The 20,701-nt window shown below is 44.3% G+C and overlaps 1 protein-coding gene across 1 annotated transcript in view; it reads left to right on the forward strand.

The window, feature by feature from the left end:
* Positions 1–889: 889 nt before the first annotated feature.
* Positions 890–20,701, forward strand: part of GNL2 (G protein nucleolar 2) — a 78,827-nt gene continuing 59,015 nt past the window's right edge. Inside the window, exons 1-6 of the mRNA XM_040424434.1 lie at positions 890–1,059; positions 7,493–7,577; positions 8,788–8,882; positions 9,261–9,400; positions 14,580–14,764; positions 15,594–15,660. Coding sequence (XP_040280368.1) covers positions 996–1,059; positions 7,493–7,577; positions 8,788–8,882; positions 9,261–9,400; positions 14,580–14,764; positions 15,594–15,660 — 636 coding nt within the window. The 5' untranslated portion in view covers positions 890–995. The remainder of the gene's footprint in view (positions 1,060–7,492; positions 7,578–8,787; positions 8,883–9,260; positions 9,401–14,579; positions 14,765–15,593; positions 15,661–20,701) is intronic.

The following is a 20,701-nucleotide window of genomic DNA, read 5'->3' on the forward strand; positions in this document are numbered from 1 at the left end:
CCACATGTGGCTGTCCCCGTCAGAGGACTATGAAATGAATAAGGGTAATGCACCCAGTGTCGGACTGGGGTACCTAGGGCCCACAGTAATAATTATTTGGGGGCCCACCGTACGGATACATTTAAATATAATAAATATTTTAACAAGTTTTTTATATGAACATAGGCTGGTTGAGGTGCTGTACATTGAATGTATGTATGTAGTGCAGTAAGTCTACTGTGTTATGTGCCACTTGTGCAGGGGGTGGGAGACTAGGGGCCCATCTTGCTCAGGGGCCCACCGGGGGATTCCCCTGTACAGCCTGAATGCACCGTAAAATTACCTAGATATGGCATTGGTGGAGGTTGTCAAGGATTCGAAAAACATGGCTGCTTTCTCCAAAATAGACACCACCCGTGTTCATGGGTTATGTCGGGTATCGCAGCTCAACTCCATTGGAGTCAATAGGGCAGAAGTGCAATATCGCACACAACCTGTGGAAAGGGGTGGTATTTAATTTTTTTAAAGCAGCCATGTTTATTTGGATTCTGGACAAACCCTTTAAGAATTACATGGGAAGAGTGGAATAGTTGTCCAACGCAACGAATCATATTTCAGGTTTCATTTTTTAGACAGATGCAATGTGGCTATGGGCAACTCCACTTTTTAGGGCAATCGCTTTGATAGGTCTCCTAATGGCCGCACGTCACATGCCTGAAGGGATTAGGAAACATGACCGGACGCTACTGTCACCAGGCTTGTAAACACTAGAAAATGTAGAAGGACACTGTTATTGTAGCTCAAAGACCCGGCTAAACGGCATGTTAGATGAAAGGGCAAAACTTCCCAAATCAAAAAGGGCGGCCGAATACTCCAGTCAAACACGTGTGTGAGCTGGACGCTTTACCCTACATGCTTTGCGGCCCTTCAGTCTCTTTACTGCGGCCTGTTTCCAGCTAGGCTGCTCTCCTGGTACCGTGTAACGTAGTCTTTCTGGACCGGGACAAACCGCCAAGATGGTGAAGCCACGTTACAAGGGACGGAACACCATTAACCCTTCCACCTCCAGCTCTAACCCAGGTGCGTGCTCTTCGGGCGGAAGTAGGGAAAAAGTGTCACCGGGTGTGGAGGACTTACTGGGGCCCCGGGGTTACTGCTGTGGGGGAAGAAGCCTAGTGTCACCCTGAGCTGTTATCCCCTGTCTGTCCCTGGGAAAGCTGGGTGGCGGCCATCATGGCCACCACTGTGTCTAGCCTGCAGCTGTCCTTCTATCACAACTCCCAGCTGGAGCCTGACTAATGGAAGTTTCACAACACAAAGTGGAAAACTGGGTGACGGCAATGGGAATAATTTATCACCGGCCTCTTCTCAGCATGTTCTCATCCACAGATGGCCGAATAGGATTTGTACAGAGTTGCAGCTGGGGGTAGTTGTTTGCTTGTGTACATGTCCGTATGGACAGATTCAGGAGGACTCCTGTAAACAAGCACTTCCCGTAACATACATGCGGCTCCACGGGGCCTGCTACTCCATCAGGACCACCAGCCTAATAGTGATCTCCTAATTATGTAACCAGGATACCCCTTTAATCGGATTCCCCCTGCCCCTTGTACACAGAGCACCTCTAGCAGCTGCCTGTTCACATATGCATAGAACCGTCTAAAATGTAAGGCTATGTTCACAGGTAGCAGAAACGCTGCTGACTTTCCATCCGTATTAAAGTAGCAACAAAGTACATAATAATTATTTATATAGCGCCACCATATTCCGCAGCACTTCAGAGGGTTCATGTCCCCCGTGACGCTTTCTGCCACGATTGGACAGCGCTACAGCCGGGGAGACGGAGACACCCATTGAGACACTCGGTGTCGTCTCCTCCTCCCTGTAGCGATGGTCTAAATCAGGGGTGCACAACGTTTTCTGGTTGGGGGCCACATTGCCAGACTGAACCTATGACAAGGGCCGAAAATAAAATTTAAAGGGGTATTACCAAATAAAAAGCAATATTTATGGCATATTGAACATACAGTAATGTCTGGTTACACTTCCGGGACTCCCATCTAATGGGAGAATACATGAAAAATACATGTGAGCAGCCACAAGACAGACATACATGTATGTCACCAGATAGTTGGGGGCCGCACAGAATGGTATCAAGGGCTGCAGGTTGTGCACCCCTGGTCTAAATGAACATATCTGACGCCAAAAACAGCGGGTGGACAGCACCGGAAAAGAGGGGTATTTTAGAAAATAAAATGTCTAGTTCTCATGTTATCAGCCTTTCCCCCTTCCCCTTGCTAAATGCTTCTTTGAAAAATGCCTTAAAGGAGTTTCCCCACCTTAGACAATAGGGGCATATCACTAGGATATGCCCCTTTTCTCTAATAGGTGCTGGGACCCTGACCTACAATGAGAACGGCTGCGAATACGCAGCCGCCCTGCATTCATTTCTATGGGGCCACCGAAACCAGCGCTTAGCTATTTCCGTCTGCCCCATAGAAATGAATGGGAGCAGGGGCCGCGTGTGCGCGGTGTGCTACCATTCACTTCTATGGGAGCAACGCTTGGTGGTGGACAGACCCTGGAAATCCGGGGTCCTCCAGCCACAGCTCTCCCCGCTCCGTTCTCGATGTAGGTGCGGGTCCCAGCAGTGGAACCTGCACCTATCAGACAAGGGGGGCATATCCTAGCGATATGCCCCCATTGTCTGAGATGGGAATACCCCTTTAAAGGGGTTGTCTCACTTCAGAAAATAGCATTTATCATGTAGAGAAAGTTAATACAAGCCACTTACTAATGTATTGGTATTATCCATATTGCTTCCAGTGCTGGCTGGATTCATTTTTCCATCACATTATACACTGCTCGTTTCCATGGTTACAGACAACCCTGCAATCCATTAATGGTGCTTGTGCTTTCTATAGGAAAAAGCATTAGCCTATGTACACTCCCACAGTCTATAGTGTACAAGCATAAGCACCACTGCTGGATTACAGGGTGGTCTGTAACCATGGAAACAAGCAGTGTATGATGTGATGGAAAAATGAATCCAGCCAGCAAAGTAAGTAATATGGATAATCACAATACATTAGTAAGTGGCTTGTATTAACTTCCTCTACATGATAAATGCCACTTACTGAAGTGAGACAACACCTTTAAACCCAGTCCAGGAAGGATCGCCTCCACTGAAGTATCATATTACACATGTCAGTACAAATCTATGGAGAGCAGAGAGGGAGGAGTGAGCAGGAACTCTGAAACAGGCAAATTAAAAGACACTGCATGGACAGGTTCTCTCTCGGCACATTTGCTTTATTCATAACCACTCGGGTATGTCCTCCATGATCCTGCAACTGCTGAGTAAGAGAAGGTTAGGAAGCAGATTCTCCTCTTCTTTCTGTGTGCAGTGCATTGCACTAGTCTCCACCCACCAGATCTGGGAGCACTGCAAACTAGACATTTTAGCAGGCAAGGGAAAACCTGCTCAACATGCCATCTACGAGTGATAGTGTTATTCCTCATATACACACTCTGTACTGTTGATTAATGCACAGTTTGTTGAAATGTTAGGTACACTTTAAAGGGGTTGTCTGGGTTCAGAGCTGAACCCGGACATACCCATGTTTTCACCCAGGCAGCCCCCCTGATGCTAGCATCAGAGTATCTCATGCTCCGATGCGCTCCCTTGCCCTGCTCTAGATCGTGTAGGGCAAGGGCTCGTTTGTTTACAATAACACACTGCCGGGCGGGAGTGCCGGTAACGTCACCGGCTCTGATGGGCGTGCTTTATCGCTGCCCTAGCCGTTTTACTGGCTAGGGCAGCGCTAAAGCCCGCCCATCTGTGCCGGTGACGTCACCAGGCTTCCTGGCAGCCCCATGGAGAGCCCGGTTCGTCACGGAACTCCTGAAAATGCCTTTGCCCTGCACGATTTAGCGCAGGGCAAAGGAGAGAATCAGAGCATGAACTTCTCCGATGCTCAAGTCAGGGGGGCTGCCTGGGTGAATATGGAGGTATGTCCGGGTTCAGCTCTGGACCCGGACAACACCTTTAAGGGCCAGTAACATTTTTATGTAGCATATATGTTATACTACTTACATAATAAAAACACTTATTTTTACAAGATCTGTTTTTTGTGTCGCTGCATTCAAAGACCTAGAACATTTTTCTCACGACAGCCGCGTGAGGGCTAATATATTAGATTCCTCTCTAGTGATAATTATCATGAGAGAGAATATGTTCTTCTCTCCTGCCGCAGGCTGACTGAGATCACAACCAGCTGAAAGGGGAGGGCTCCCAAGTTGTCCCATCTTAAATGGTTCCTGGTGTACCTAAATCTAAATACATGCCACTTACTAATTGGGATGTATTATTAAGTGTCTCCTTAACTCTTTTGGTCTGAATATTGTACCCTTTATCTGCCTGTGCATTGTAAAGGGATATGAATCTAGCAGAGTTGGCCACACGTTGCAGGGTAGCGGTCTTTCATATGTGGTGGCCGGGTTTGCAGGAGTGCGCATGCGTGCACACCAGCTCCCGTCCCGACCACCTCAGTCTGTGAGGTGGACGGGAGCTGTGATCAGCTCCATGGTATGTGCAATAGACTTGGAGCTGTTCTACACACTCAGTCACTGGCTGCTCACTCCAGCGTCCAATTGCGCTAAAGCTGCTAATGAAAATGGTTCACTAGCAGCCTCAGGAACGCATTTGCACAGGCAAGCAACACAATGACTATCAGCATGCTGATTGTGCTGTCAACTTTCAAGTCAACGCACCCGTATTTATCAGGAAGTTTAGGGACAGCCCTAAACAGGAAGGATGGACAACCCCTTTAACCCTTTATCTCCGACTGTAGAAGATGGAGATATGGGCCTGGTCTTGTTTGAAAGCTGTCAATCTAAGCTTTAAAACCAGACATGCTCACTTTTAGCTGCCATCACTCCCGGCCCGATTTCTAAAGGCTGTATCTCCTAATGTAGAGGAAATAATGCTGTGATTCTGGTCTTGTTTTAAAGCCTAGATTGTCAGCTTTGAAACAAGACTAGGCCCATAACTTTTCTACAGATCCCGAGATATGAAGGCTCAAACTGCCCTTACCCTGCTACTCAGGCTGAACTGTTAGAGCATGGGCAAAACTGTTACTGGAGTTAAAGGAGTTTTCCAGGGCTTAGTTATTGATGACCTATCCTTAGTATAGGGATTGTGTCAGGATCTGTTCAGGAAAAAACTAATGGTTTTGCACACAAGTTCAATCAGTTTTGTCTGCGATTGCGTTCAATTTGTGCAGTCCGTCCCCCCCCGGTCTGGATTGTTTCCACGTTGCAGACGTTTTTCATGCTTCTGAAGAATAACACTAAACATCTCCTAGTAACCATCAGTGAAAAACACATTGAATCTGGATGCCTTCTGCTTTTTACGCAAGCCCCATTCACTTCTATGGAGCCAGGGCTGCGTGAAAAATTCATAATATACAGACATTTTTCCTGAACGCAGAGATGATGGGTAAAAAAAATGTGTGCACAGACCCATTGAAATGAATAGGTCAGGATTCAGTCGGGATGCTATGCATTCTCTTCATGCATTACATCCAGACAGAAAACTCGCTCTTGTTAATTTGCCAGCGCTATTTAGGTGGATTTTCACAGCTTAAAAATGCGCTGTTAGGGTATGTTCACATAGGATGGAAGCCTTGCAAATTTTCCACTGCAGATTTGAAGTTGGAAAATCCGGGCAGAGTATTACAGTAGCTGAAAAGTAGATACGAAATTTTGTCTACACACTGGGGGAAAAAAAACCTGCAGTGAAAATTGACTTGCAAAAAATCCCTGCATGTCTGAACATGCATATTAGGCCTCATGCACACGACAGTTGTTTTTTCCGTCCGCAAATTGCGTCCGCTAAAAAAACCTGATGCGGCATCCGTTTTTTTTTTTTTTTTTGGAGGATACGTTTTTTTCCACAGATCCCTTGTAATAAATACCTATCCTTGTCCGCAAATGTGAAAAAAGTAGGACATGCACTATTTTTTTTTCTGAAGGGAAGCACGGACAACGGACGTGGAACACAAACGGATGAACTATCAGCATTTTTTTTGCTGACCCATTGAAATGAATGGCACCCCATCCTATCCGCAAAAAAAAAAAAACGGAACGGAGGCTGAGAAAAACTGTCGTGTGCATGAGGCCTTAGACATAGGGTTTTGTATAATGAGTATTCCTTGTAGTCTGATCTGTGGCCTATGCGGGTCGTTAATTTTTAGAAGTGCGGTCACAGGCAATATACTTGACGTGGATTTTGATTTTACACAGTAAAATTTGCATGTGTAGACTGACACTACTTCTGCCAAATCCACCATGAAAGTGCACACCTGACTTTTTAGGATTATTGGATATTCTGCTAGAGGCACTATCATGCGTGTCCTTCAGCGCCTTATTTGTAGGAGAAAATCCAACATGATGGGCTGCCAACTAAGACATGCTATGAAGACACGTGACTGCTGCAGCTCATCACTGGCCTCTGTGGTCTTGCCAGACTTACTGCCATCTCCACCCTTTTGATACAATATCAAATCGGAGACCCCATGCATTTCTGCGGGTGGTCTGTAATGGCTTTCTACATCTTAGAGCTGTAGGGCTGTATGAATGTTCATATGTGCAACGTGTACTGCACAGGAAAAATGTGAACCACAGTGGGAACAACATGACAACGTGTATATGCCTGAGAAGGGACATGTTATTTCTTTCAAGCATATTTTAGCTGAATGCCTCGTTGAAGTCAATGGAGTACAGCTAAAATTCCTACCACCAAAAACGCTCTGTTCTCAGAGGCAGACAGCCTTCTCATCTGCCACAATTATTTTAGGGGTGCAAACATAGCTTTATTGTAATTATAGATATCCTTCCAAGACCGACGTGAACTTTACTATGGACTTTAAAAGCTATGTGCACCTTCGAGGGTAATTTTTTTTATTTTTGTATGCGTTTTACTCCTTTTCGGCTAAAAATATATTTTTCAGTTGGTCTTTTTTTTTTTCACCCGTTCTGTCACAAAGGGTTAACTGTCTAGATGTATGAATCATATTTTCTCGATGGGCTGGTCATCTAATAAATAATAAATAGAAAATTACTGAGAGGTCATAAACACTTATTTAAGCCACATTCTTATCAGTAAGATAAGGATTGAGCTTTAATGAGTGTTTAGGAGATCAGAGATAAGGAGCCAACCTGATGGAATAGAGTGAAAACGGAGCATGCTACTAGAGAATCTGAAGGCTATGCAGAGAAAGGGGCCCCAAATGTTGTTTAAAAGCTTTTTGGAAAAAATTATTTTTGGCTCAAAATGAGTACAATATAATAATAAAAAAAAATGCTCCCAAAGGTGTACATAGCCTTTAACTTCAATTGCTGGTGTATAATTTAAAAAATAATTCTGCAGTAATATAGGTATTTATCTCTGGCATCTTAGGCTGGGTTCACATGACATATCTGTCTAATTCCATAAATTAATTTTTCTTAGATCGTGTAAAGGGTGCTGGAGGTCACAATATGAGGGACCGGGCAACTATCAAGCGCCTCAATATGTACCGCCAGAAGGAGCGGAGGTAAGTCTGTTAGTCTGAAGCAGAAGCATTAGGCTTCGTTCACATCTCTGCTTCCTGACCCTACACAAATGCCGGCTGTCGGCCGGAATAAAAAATAAATAATAATTTGTATGCAAGGGTCGAGACCTGAAAGTGGCCAGATTACCGCCGAACCTCATTACAGTCAATGAGGATCCAGCAGTGAATTTAAGAATCCGACAATCTGCTTGACAGGGATGTGAAACAGGGCTTATTGTCCTCTAAAACCTGGTTTTTTAAACCTACATAGCCATGTCAATTTAGCATTCATTTCGAAAGTGTTTCTTTTGGCATTTTTTCTTTATTTAGTAATTTTTTTTTTTTTCATACAGCTCTAAACATTATGGGGGAAATTTATTATTCTGTTTTCTGGCATATGTTGGCACATACTGGCTTTTTGCAAAAATGCCTGCCTTTCCATTTTGTGCCCCTCTCGCCTCTTTAAAAAAAAAAGAAAAAAAAGTGGTGCATTCATTGTAATTCACACTAATTATAGTATACATCTATGCCAGCTCACAGCTGTCAGAAGATGAGCCAAATATATTAAGAGGCCTGTGACTAACAAATTTGGTGTATCTTACTCCAGCGCTCCTTTGTTTAAGACTAGCATATGAACACCAGTTCTAATAAACTTCCCTCTATGGGATTTTGTGGTCTTCTTTGTCTAACTGCATTAGGCTATGTTCACATCTGTTGCAGATTCCATCATATTTGATGGGAAGAATAGCACAGCATGGAGCACTGTTCTTCCCATGATTAATGTAAAAAAAGGAAAATCAGACATCATATAGTACATGACAACATCTTTCTAACAAAGCTAGAACCAGCCCTGTACCTCACATGGATCCAGAGATCTCCACATTCACTGCTCTGCTAGATTTATATCAAGCTGGCAGCTCAGGGGAGTGTATTTTCTTCTGCAGCTAAGGGGGCGTGTCCATGCTCGCCCTATCACAGCTCAGGAGGCAGGTGAAGGATGAAACTGAGCATGAGCGGCCTTCTCAGTGAGCAGGACAAAGAAATAATCAAAGAGCAGGTGGCGCTATACTGATACATTTTATTGATTAACTTAGGGGCTATGCAAAATTTTTAATTACATGCAATTACAAAAGTATTCCAATCCAGGTGCTGGTTTTAAAACTGCATAATATTTTTTGTGGGACAACCCCTTTAACTTTTATTATTTTCTTAGGAACGACCGTGGAAAAGTGATAAAGCCTTTGCAATATCAGTCATCTGTCGCGTCTGGCACTGTGGCTAGAGTAGAGCCCAATATCAAATGGTTTGGTGAGTGTTTATTCTGGGCATTTAGTAAAGTGACCCTGAGAAGTGGACTGTGCTGTTCTATCTGAGATCAGGATATGCTGGAGGGAGAGAAGCTGAGCTCTGTGACATATAGGAGTAAATCCGGACAGGACTCCTAGTAGAGACACTGAGAGTCCTGATTACCTCGCCCCCACACAAGATGATTGACTGCCTTCTCTGTACACAAAACTGAAATCATATAAACCTATCTATCATGGAGCTCAGCCTCTGTCCATCTGTAATATGCCACTTTCAGATATGGCAGCAGGAATCGCCTCCCCAGTTCCCTGTACACGAGGTGATGCTCTTAGACATCAGAGACAATACTGAAGTAGTATTCTCTTGTTTTTGTTTACTCAGGAAATACTCGTGTCATTAAGCAGTCCTCCCTACAAAAGTTTCAAGAAGAAATGGATGTTGTAATGAAAGACCCATATAAAGTAGTGATGAAGCAGAGCAAGCTCCCAATGTCTCTTCTGTATGATCGGAGAAAACCTCACGTATGTAATGATTAGCCAATTATGCACATTACAGTTATTCACAGACCATGTAGAGATGGAGTTGCCTCACACTAAAAATCTCAGAACCAATTTTTTTAAATTATGTTTTGGTCTATGGTTGATATTTTACATTATTTAGCAACTACTAGTGTTTTATTAATTTGTGGACAAGTTTCATTTTATCATGATGAGTGAATTATGTCTGCTTGTGATGAATCCTTATCCACAACGTTTTAACTCTCCCATTGATCATCCCGAACTGTGTTTGTTCTAGCAGGATAGGACAATACTCTTTTGAGCAAACACTGTTCGGGGCTGTGGGGCTGTAGAAGAGGGGCCACTTCATGGCTGCAGCTGCAGTTTTTCCAAAATAAGGGTCTTCTACCTAGTTTTCTCCCTCTCTCTCTAGGAGAGAACTATCAATCACCAGTAAATAGATGAGAGTGCGGGAGATTATGACTCTTGGGTAGATTTGACTCTTTTCAAGGCCTGGACTGTAATGATTATAAAGCCGGTTCTCAGCAACCACTTACTTTCAGCTCACCACTGTAATCAGCATTTCTGTCACTATTTTATGCTGCCCTCAGTGAGGTCAGCATAAAGTTGGTGACAGGTTCCCTTTAAATTTAAAATCTACGTTTAGCCTCTTCACAACATCCCACAGTACATGTACTGCGGATGTCACGTCTTTATAGATGGCACCTGCTCTGGAGTGAAGCGAGTGCATAGCTACTGGGTGCCTGCTGTTACAGCAGACTCATGCAGCTAATGTCTGCGATCGGCGTTAATGCCGACCAAGGACAGTTACGCTCTCAGATGCTGGTGTCAAATATGATGGCTAAAACCCGGAATTGCGCACGTCCGGGTCAGGATGCCTCCCCCCGACGGAGAGCGGGGAAGGTGTTTGTTCAAAGTAATGAGCCTGTATTATGTTTCCTAGCTCATTACTTATATGTTATAGTTCAGGCCAGCAGGTAGCAGCACTGAACTGTAATATACCTATTTCTGTATAGGATAATGGAGAAAATTCCATGACCCTATACAAAGGGCAATATGATGATTGCATGTTGTGGTCTACTTGGGGGCCCAGTAAAAAAATATATAAAAAATGTATTCAAATTCAAAATAAAAATACTTAAACATTAAAAATATATCATGGGCATTGCCGTCAAAACGGCTGTACTATAAAAAAAAAAAAAAAAAGCTTATCCCATATGGTGAATGGCGTAACGGGGAAAAAAAGGCTCATTCCCTGTTTTTTAATCACTTTACCTCTCAAAGCAATTAAATAAAAAATGATCGAAAAGTCATACACACCCCCAAAATGATATTAACAAAAACTAAAGTCCGTCACTCTAAAAATGGGGGGACTACATTTCTGTAAACAACTTTAAAAAAAAAAGTTATGGGGGTCAGAATAAGTTGATCAAAAGAAGAAGAAAAAATGCTAAAGTTTTTTTTTTCTTTCAGTATTAAAATGCAACAAAAATTCTAGTGTGGTATTGCCGTAATCGTACTGATTTGGAGAATAAAGAACACAAGTCAGTTTTACCACACAGTGAACGTGGTCAAAACCAAACTTTTTTTTTTTTTTTTTTTTAAATTACATCCTATTTAGATAATTTTTTTTCCCCGTTACCCACTACATTGTATGCAACATTAAATGGTGGAATTAGAAATTACAATTTGTCCCGCAAAAAGCAAGCCCTCATATAGTTATGTGAACTGCAAAATAAAAAAAGTTTATGGCTTCGGGAAAGCAGTGAGCAAAGAATGGAAAATCGCTGCACCAGGATTTTTTAGGAGTGTTTTTCTCATTTTGCTTTGACTCTTGGTGGGGGAGGGGCTTAAAGATGTACGGTATTTTTTTGGGGATATTTTTAATTTGAAAAGAGTCTTTGTATGCGTTCGCAGACCTGACCCATTTGTTGTAATTTGTCTGCTTGGGCATTTGCTTTCCTGAATACACGATGGTTTTCCCACAGTTCAACAGGCATCAAATTTATTAAATAAACTACAGCAACGACTGGTGGCTACAGTGGACAGAGCACAAGAAGTGTAGATTGTAAGCCCTCAGGGCCGTCGCTCCGTCTGTAACTCGTCTTGGTTATTCTTAGTGCATTGTCTGTATTATGTATGTGCGCCGTGGAATGAATGGCGCTTTAATAATAATTAAAGGTGTTTCCCAAGGAGATGCAAAATGGCTGATTTGTTAAATATAAATGGCCCTGCTTTGGTCTCCTGTCCTGTCTGGCCCGCTGGAAAGTGATTGGCTGAGTGGTCTATCCTGGTATTTCTGGGGTGTCGGGTAGCAGCAGGAGAGCATTGGGGACCAGAGCAGCTTTGGAATGGCAGCAGTGGGGGGATCCTAACAGTTTTCAGACCTGAGGAAGAACACTATTTCTGACCAGTTCTCTCGAGTCCAGCACACTAATATTTTTTCAGTTGTCCCCGCCGTTATCAGACTACGGCCCCCGCTCCACTTTGGCCCCATTATGTAAATCTGCTGCGATGCAGAATACATGCTGTTATCGTGAGATTTACCCAATCTTGTGAGATCCGCCATTGTAAGCTAGTCCTTCCAGAGCAGGTGCGCCTCCAGTCACAATGGCATTGGCTGTGGATAGACTTGCTTTCAGAGTCAGATCTTTGGAGAGTCTTGCGAGAACAGCCTGTCCTCTGCAATGGAGGGTCCAAAGAAACAAAGTGCGCTGGGATCTGGAGACCAACTGGAGTAATGAGTTATTAGATTTCAAGTAAAAAAGAAATGATGACAGGTCCTCCACAGTGCAGAGTCCATGCCGAAGTTCTGCATGAAAGCGCAGTACAGGCTTGGACAAACTACAACTCCCCCCATGCCCCGTTGTAGGCAGTCTGGGCATGCTGGGAATTGTAGTTTTGCAACAGCTGGAGAGCCTCAGGTTGTCCATCCCTGGCGCAGTATAATGTTGTTGAAGGAGGTGTTTTGCAGACTCCATTCGGAGTAGAAAGTCGGCCATGGAGTGCGAGCGTGCAGCAGATTTGCAGCATGCTCTTCCAGTTGTGGAAATGCTATGTACCAAAATCAGAAACCGAATCCACATGTAACACATGCTGAATTTTTAGGCTGCTTACACAGCGGTGCTTTATGCACAATATGCAAAACTAACCTAACTAGATGTAGTAGCAGTTTGTGTCTGTGTTGCTCTCTTTGCAGCGGCAACTTTCTTCTCCTCCCATCTCTATAGACTTCTATGGGCAGCAGCACTGAAACCCTTTATCTGCTTAAAGTAGTTTGTTTCTAAATACATAGTAACAGTTTATAAGGCCGAAAAGACATCTGTCCATCTAGTTCAGCCTGGGAGCATCCTATTAGTTAGGTCTGCCCAGGGCTGACTTTGTAGCTAGACGCCATATGTGCTTACCAGATTTATTAGTCAAGAGCAGGAATATTAACCTGTCTAATAATCAGGACCTAGCCATGCGATCCTTCATCGTGTCTGCACTGCTTTTAGGGTTTTCCTCGGACCTCCTTTCTTATGCATGTATTTTTTTCATTAAATGTTAACAGAACACAAAACTACAAAGCATCATTTGCTGCTTTTAGAAAGTGCTAAACCCTCATCCAAAACGCCTGGCAGGTACTGCTCTTGAAGGGAAACTGTATGCGTAATTAGAGATGACAACCCTACGGAATCGCTGTTGTTTTCCGTGAAGTAGAATAGTCGCCATATTTTTTTTATTTTTTTTATTGGGGTATTCTGTTCCAAAGGAACATTCATTTTGATGGAAAAAGCCTGGCACATGAGCTTTACCATGCTGGCAAAGGAGAGTGTGTGAAATTAGCCTTGGTCTCCACATATGCCTTTGTTTCATCATAGTCCTTGGAAAATGTCTTCAAAGAAATGAAGACAAAGCCTTAAGGCATCTGCTGCTTCCAAAATACACAGCAAGCAGACCGTAAGAAAACTTGATTCAGGCATGGTGCCTCTAATAGGGTCTATTATTTTCTCCTCCCCAAGCAGCTGTATACCTCCAATGTTATATTCATGGCCTTTTAACTTTTAGAGTCAAATGAGTGATCTTATTACAAGAGTCTTTGTTGAAAGGACATGTAGGTGTCATTGAGGGGGGTCTCCCTCTCTGACCCAGAGCAGAGCGGCTACAATCAGTGTTGCTTGACAATCCATGTATTACATTGCCAGCCTTTCATTTAAATGGACATCCTGTTATACTGTGTTTCATCTTTAGCAACCACTGCAGGGAAAACGTATGGGTTCTGGCTATAATCGCTGAAACCGGACCAGCGAGGTTGTCTTCAGTATGGAGTTATCCTTCAAGTCATTATCAAATGCATGAGGTGTTGAAAATGACTCCCTTATGCTGGTTTTAGATGTCATATTTTTTTAAATCCCTAATTTAGGTGGGAATGTACAAAAGTCAGGGGTTGTACCCTAATGTGGAAATGTGGAAGGGGTAGAGGATCTCTGAACTACATGTGGTCATGTTCTAAACATGAAACCTATTTACCATATTTTTTCTTTAATAAGACACACCTCATTCTAAAATGCACCTAGGTTTTAGAGGAGGAAAATCAGATTTAAAAAAAAATAAAAATTATCGGACCCTCCAGTCAGCCCCCCCCCCCCCCCAATCTTTATTAGACCTCAAAGCAGACCCTGCAATCAGATCCTTAATCTGTATCGGGCCTCAGATCATCAGACGTAAAAAATATAAGTAAATTAACTTGCCTCTCCTGTTCCTAAAGACTCTTCTTCCCACACTCGCCGCTCCCTGGTTGTCTTTTGGGTCCTTTACTGCACTCTGACCTCACAATGCACAGCATCAGGTCATACATGCAGTATGCCCTGGCACTGTCAGGTCAGTATAGCACTGGGCTCGAATGAAGACTAGGGAGCAGTGAGTACAGCCAGCGCTACAGTCACCACTCCCTGCACCTTCCACATACACTTGAGCGCTTCCATAATGGAAGAGCTCATTAGTATTCGTTTTTTAAGACACACTTTTTTTTGGGGGGTGGAATCGCGTCTTATAAAGCAAAAAATACGGTGTTTTAATTGCACTTATACGTGAATACCCAATTTGTACACCCTAGCTAGGGTTACATGCCGAAAGTAAAAAAAATAAATAATAATTTTCTTCTGTGATCCTGAATTAACAATATATTCTATTTCAACAGAATGCAAAAGTGCACATTCTAGACACTGAAACGTTTGAAACAACTTTTGGCCCCAAGTCGCAGAGGAAGAGACCAAACCTTATCGCCGGTGATGTACATGAACTGCTTCAGAATGCTGAGGCATTGGCAGGCAGCTATGACCAAGACAAAGATAGGGATCTGGTTACAGAAGATACTGGAGTCAGGTATGAAGCTCATAAAGGGCACAATTTCTATTGGCACATGTATGTTATACAGCCACCAGTAGTCTGATGTACTGGAGCGCCTAAGCAACTAAAGTTATCCATTAGTCCCTGTGGTTAGTTGGCCTTCTTTTTGCTTTGCTCTTAATTTGAAAAATGGTTCAATCATCATGTTGCACTATTTATTTATTATTATTATTATTTTTTTTAAATCTCTCACTCTGCCCAATTTGCATGTGGCTCCTTTGTACTTCCTGATTTGGTGGCAGGCCCCCCTGTGACTGCCAGGCAAGGGATGGCTTGGGATCACATGAGTGAACAAAGTGCACAGCATAGTCAGTCTGCGGCCCTACACTACTTTGCAGCTTACAATCAAATGAGCGTTTTTCCTGTCTTGCATGATCCTATGAAGTAAGCACACACCATGTTGTAGAGCAGCATAATAGAATCACTCAGATTGGAGCCGGACAGACTGAGTCAGGAGCTGTTCTGCTCCTCCAGCAGGGCTCGGATTAACTTTTATTAAAGGGGTATTCCCATCACAGCCAATGGGGGCATATCGCTAGAATAAATAACCAATTCTGTAATTTTTTTTATTTTTTTTACGGTATTCACTGTAGGGGATAATTTACATGATATTAGTGCAGTGCGGGTCATTACGGACGCAGCGATACCAAACATGTGGGAGATTCTATTTTTGCTTTTTTTCATTAAAAAGATGTTGGTGTGGAAAAATAACAACCTCTCCAAAAATTCTTTAAAAATGTGACATACATATGAAAATGAGTAGAGAATACTGTACATAAAAGCCAATTTCTGTTTTATTTTTCAGAGAGGAGGCTCGGGAAGAAATTTATAAGAAAGGCCAGTCTAAAAGAATCTGGGGGGAATTGTACAAGGTAAGTTTGGGCAAATAGTACTCTCAATGTAACGTTTTGCGTTTTTAGATTTTTGGATGTTTCTAATAATGCTTTGTCAGAATTTGCACCATGGATCAAATATGAAGTTTACACTTCCTGAAGTAGATAAAAGGAGTATTCCCGAGAAGTGGTTAGGCCTATGGAAACAGCGAAGCATAGCAGCTCTGTTCCTTTACCTCCAGCTACCTCTTAGTGCTTTCAATAGGTGAATGACTGACTGAAATTGACTATTCATTCATTCATTTTTTATTTATTTTTATTAAACTTATGATTGTTGTAGTAAAGTCGGACCGACGATCAACTGTTTGCCGGGGGTAGTAAGTGATTGATCTGTCATTCCTAGTCAAAACCAGATGCTGGTCAAAAATACAGGACAGCAGCAGGTGTTTCCATTATACTTTTCTTTCTTTGTAGGCTCCATTCCTGGTTTTGGCTCACAATCATTGATGATGGTCTCTGATTAAGCACTGACCAAAAATGTATCAGGAAATGTAGCATTACCGGTCTACTGCTTAATTGGCCTGCCAGGGAATGCGTAGATGGAATAGGTCTATGAGAGCCGTGGATTTACTCCCGTATAGATTTAATGAGAAGGTTCTGACCTAGGGAACCCCTCTGACATCCATTTGTTCTTTAGAGGTTTGTTGCAATATTTTCTAGTCAAATACATTTATTTAAAATTTTTTGAATGTAATACAGTTAAATTATCAACATAATTTCCATTTTGCTATTTCCAAGACAAACTGAGTCGGAGAGTAATTTCAAACTGGTGTGAAAATGTTCTACCAAAAATATTGCTTCTTGTGGCTCCTTAGTACAAAGGTTTATTTTCTACTTTGTGCCTTGAAGTTATATAGAGATTTTTATTTATTAGTTTTTTTACTATGGCCTATGCTTAGTTGATTTAAAGAGGTTCTGCAGTCTGTTTAAACTGATGATCTATCCTCTGGATAGATCATCAGTATCTGATCGGCGGGGGTCCGACACCCGGAGCCCCCGCCGATCAGCTGTTTCAGAAGGCAGCGGCGCTCCAGCAGCGCCGCAGCCTTCTCACTGTTTACCGCTGGCCCAGCGACGTCACGACTTGTATCAACTCGCCTGGGCGTGGCTAAGCTCCGTTCACTTGAATGGAACTTATACCCACCCAGGCCATTGATACTAGTCGTGACGTCACTGGGCCAGCGGTAAACAGCGAAAAGGCTGCGGCGCTCCTTAAACAGCTGATCGGCGTGTGCTGTCCGCATCTGCTCCGTTCTGCAGCCCCGCAAAATATGTAGAGCATGTCCTATTCTTGTCCGCAGTTGCAGACTAGAATCGTCATTTCTATAATGGGCTGCCTGTTCAGTACCACTTTTTCATGTTCCAAAGCTTCCAAAAATTGTCCCTTATTGGTGGCAGATGATGTTTAAACACACACAGTGGAACTTGATGGTTGGCAAGTGGCATGATGCAGGCCACAGCAGTAGCCGTACAGAGCATGTTGGTAGGTAGGCAAAGAGACCTAAAGTAAGAGTGGCAAGATGGGGCACTGGCAGCAAGGAGAGGTCTATTGATTGCATTCAGCCTACCTGGACTGTGAGAAATGTCTGTGTTAATACTGTAATCGCATACGTATGTCGCCTCATGAAATGTTTACATTTAAACCGTGTGGAAACTGAGTGCACGGAAACTGAACCACAGGCAGTAGTGGCAGTGGCATGATGCAGGCCCCAGCATCGCCTGGACTGTGAGCAAATGTCGGTATTGATGCAGTAATCGCGTAACATTTATGCAGCACCTTAAAGAAATTTAAACCCCCCCCCAATTATTTATTTATTTGTTATTATTATAATATATATGTATATAATTATTTTTTTTTTATCTGTAAGCAATGACATACAGAATTTTAAAATTTCAACCATGTGGAAACTGAATATACGTAAACTGACGATTGAGAGGCATTAGCATAATGTAGGCAGCAGCTGTACAGACCGTGACTATAGGCATACAGAAACAGTGGCAAGATGGGGCACCGCCAGCAAGGCGAGTTAGCTGAGGTCCATACATAGGAAGTGTGAAAATCCCCCTGAATACAGGCCTGGTTCGTTTTGACAATAGTGGACACTGGCGGAAGAGAACTTTCCATTTGGGTGTCACCATGACCCCTGTGGCTCTGAAAACCCTCCCCAAAATAACACTGGAGGCTGGGCAAGAAAGAAATTAGAGAGTGTGCTGTGACAGTTGGGGCCACTGTTCCAGTCTGCCTGCCCAGAAATCCATGGGGTCAGGGAACAGGGTATGTACCATTCTGGCCAGCGTGCCTGAGGAGACACTTCTTTCCGACTCTGCCCCTACTGAGACAATTGGGTATCTTGGCCTGTGCCATCATCGTCCTCTTGCTCCTCCGACGACTCCTCTCCTCGTCTTGCAGTGGCAGCTCCTCAACCTCATCTTCGTCATCCACCCCCTTCATGGCAGATTCCCTTTGTGTGTGTCCCCAACAGCTTTAGGGTGGACAGCAAAATGTGTTAGCTGCTCTTCTTCCGCCATGGTCTCCTGTTGCATGAGCTTCATCGTCTGCTCTAAGATAAATATGAGAGGGATGACATTGTTCATGCTGCAGTTGTCCCTGCTGACAAACTTTGTGGCCTCTTTGAAGGGCTTCAGCACCCAAAAGGTGTCTTGGATGAGCTGCCACTGCCTGACCTCGAAGCAACACATGCTCCCTGCTGCTGAAACTGTCTGGTGCATGACAAAATCGTTCACTGCTTTCCGCTGTTGGTACAGATGCTCGAGCATGTGCAGTGTAGAATTCCAGCGAGTTGGCACGTCGCGGATTAATCAGTGTAGCGGCAGGCCATTCTGTCTCTGCAGGTCCAGGGTAGCATTCCTCGCCACATAAGAGTGGCTGACGTGCTTGGACAGTCTCCTGGATTTGCCAGCAACCTGCACAAGCCAGTGTTCTTATTTAGATAGTGTTGCACCACTTGGTTGATTGCATTCATCATGCAGGGACCATGTGTTAATTCGCCCAGGTTCAGGGAGGCCACGATGTTGCGCCCATTGTAGTTGACCACCTTGCCCAGTTGGAATCGGCGGGGTTACAGCCAGCGGGATGTTTGCTGCTTGATGTTCTTGAGCAACTCTCCTGTGTGGCTACTCTCTCCCCAGACCGATCAGCTCCAACACTGTGTGCCACACTTGACCTGACACGTGATAGGAAGGAGGGGTAGTGTGAGCGACCCTGTGCCCAGCTGCTGTTGGGGACAGGAACGTGTCCATGGTGTGGGAGCCAGGCCGACCATAATCGTTGGAGGTCAAAAGGACCTTGCCTTGTTCCCGGGGTGCTCCCTCACTTCTGCTGGAAAATACATGGACTCAGTGGGCCATGAAAAACATGTACTGTCCCTGCCCGTAAGAGTTGATCCAGGTGTTGACCGTGGGGTGTACCTTGTCGCACAGTGTTGTCTGCCACAAGAGAAAGCAGGGATGGCTTTTGGGAGAAATAATGCTGTCCATGAATCTTACAGTGAGGCTGATTGCACTCCATTAACTCTGTTAAGGAAGCAGACTCAACTAAATGGTACAGCAGAAACTGCTCTGCTAGCAACTTGGCCAAGTGAGAATTAAGCTTGTACACCGACGGATTGCTGGGCCCTTAAAGTTGTTTCCTGGCCACGCATTCCGTTATGGATGGCTGATGAAGGAGCGGAGGAGGAGTTGTCTGAGCGGGAGAAGCGAAAAGAGATGATGATGATGTGGAAGACACCGTTACTGCTTGTGGGTGTGGCCTGGCTGCTGCAAGCTGGACTGGGAGATGGAGGGAATTCCTGCAGGGGTGGCTGGCTTCTTCCTCTGTTTGCCCAGGGTATGGGGTGATGCCGCTTCATGTGGTTTTAATAGAGCTTTGGTGCCTATGTTTGTGTTTGCCTGCCCACATTTCATTTTGCTCTTGCACAAGGCAATGGTTTTGTCTTCCGGCAGTGTGGAGAAAAGCTGACAGATGGGAAAAAGTTGTGCTGGGGTAGAGGCAGCTGAACTGGGCTTGGCTCTGGCACGTTAAGGGCCTAACGCAACCACTGCGTCAGCGGCATCACCAAATGCCTAAGTAGACGTGGCCCTGGCTGTTCTTTAGGAGGTACGTGGCCTCTGCTCTTTATTGCTGCCACCATCACCCTCCTACTGATGTTGTCTCCTCCTCAGCATGCTGATCCTGTACAGCTAACAATTATTATCAGAGTCTTCACCGTCTCTTTCGATCAGACTGTGGGATATCATGGTGGGTTTTCTGGCCCCCTTCCTCTGCTCTTCCTCTCCTGCCCGTGACGCCTATAGCGCAGCTACGAGGGCCCACACTTACTACCACCACCGCTATGCCTGGGGTCTGCAGCCTCCTCAGATCAGTAAAAACCCTGGCTGCTCTCACACAAGTAGTCATCAGGGAGATTCTCTTGACTATATTCCATAGGGCTGGTTTTCTTGCCACTTCTTAGGATAAAAGAAGGTGCCCCTCTAGGAAGGGGCAGTGAAGACTGGGAGCACCCCACTGAAAGCCTTCTTTGGGGCTGCAAGGAGGGAGAAGCAGGAGGAACACTGTGACCCCTGGTTCCACAGCACGGTGTCGGACTCTAAAGTCACCCCCACATCATCCTGGTGCGGCTGAGAGGATGAGTGAGCTCTCCAATCCACAATCTCCTCCTCGGTCTCCTCAACTATAATGTTGCGCCCTTCCAAACTGTGGCCTTTTACTACCACTACTTCTGGCTGAATAGATGCTGCTGCTACTATCCACATTCTTGGTCTGGCTCTCATTTGGAACCCTCCCATAGCCCGGACATTTTTGGGCCTCCCAGATATGTTGTGTCTGTTTATAAATCCAGTTACACAGAGCATTTAAAATGTGTGGAGGTAGCAAATGAACTGGTTAGTGTCACATGACCTGCTGATGTCAGGACAATTCTCACTGCCCTAAGGCATGATGGGACAGCAGTCACATCACAAACCAGGAAGTAGCATTCAATCATGGGGGGAGAAGTGAAAA

The sequence above is a fragment of the Bufo bufo genome, chromosome 3, assembly GCF_905171765.1.
Source record: "Bufo bufo chromosome 3, aBufBuf1.1, whole genome shotgun sequence".
NCBI lineage: Eukaryota > Metazoa > Chordata > Amphibia > Anura > Bufonidae > Bufo > Bufo bufo.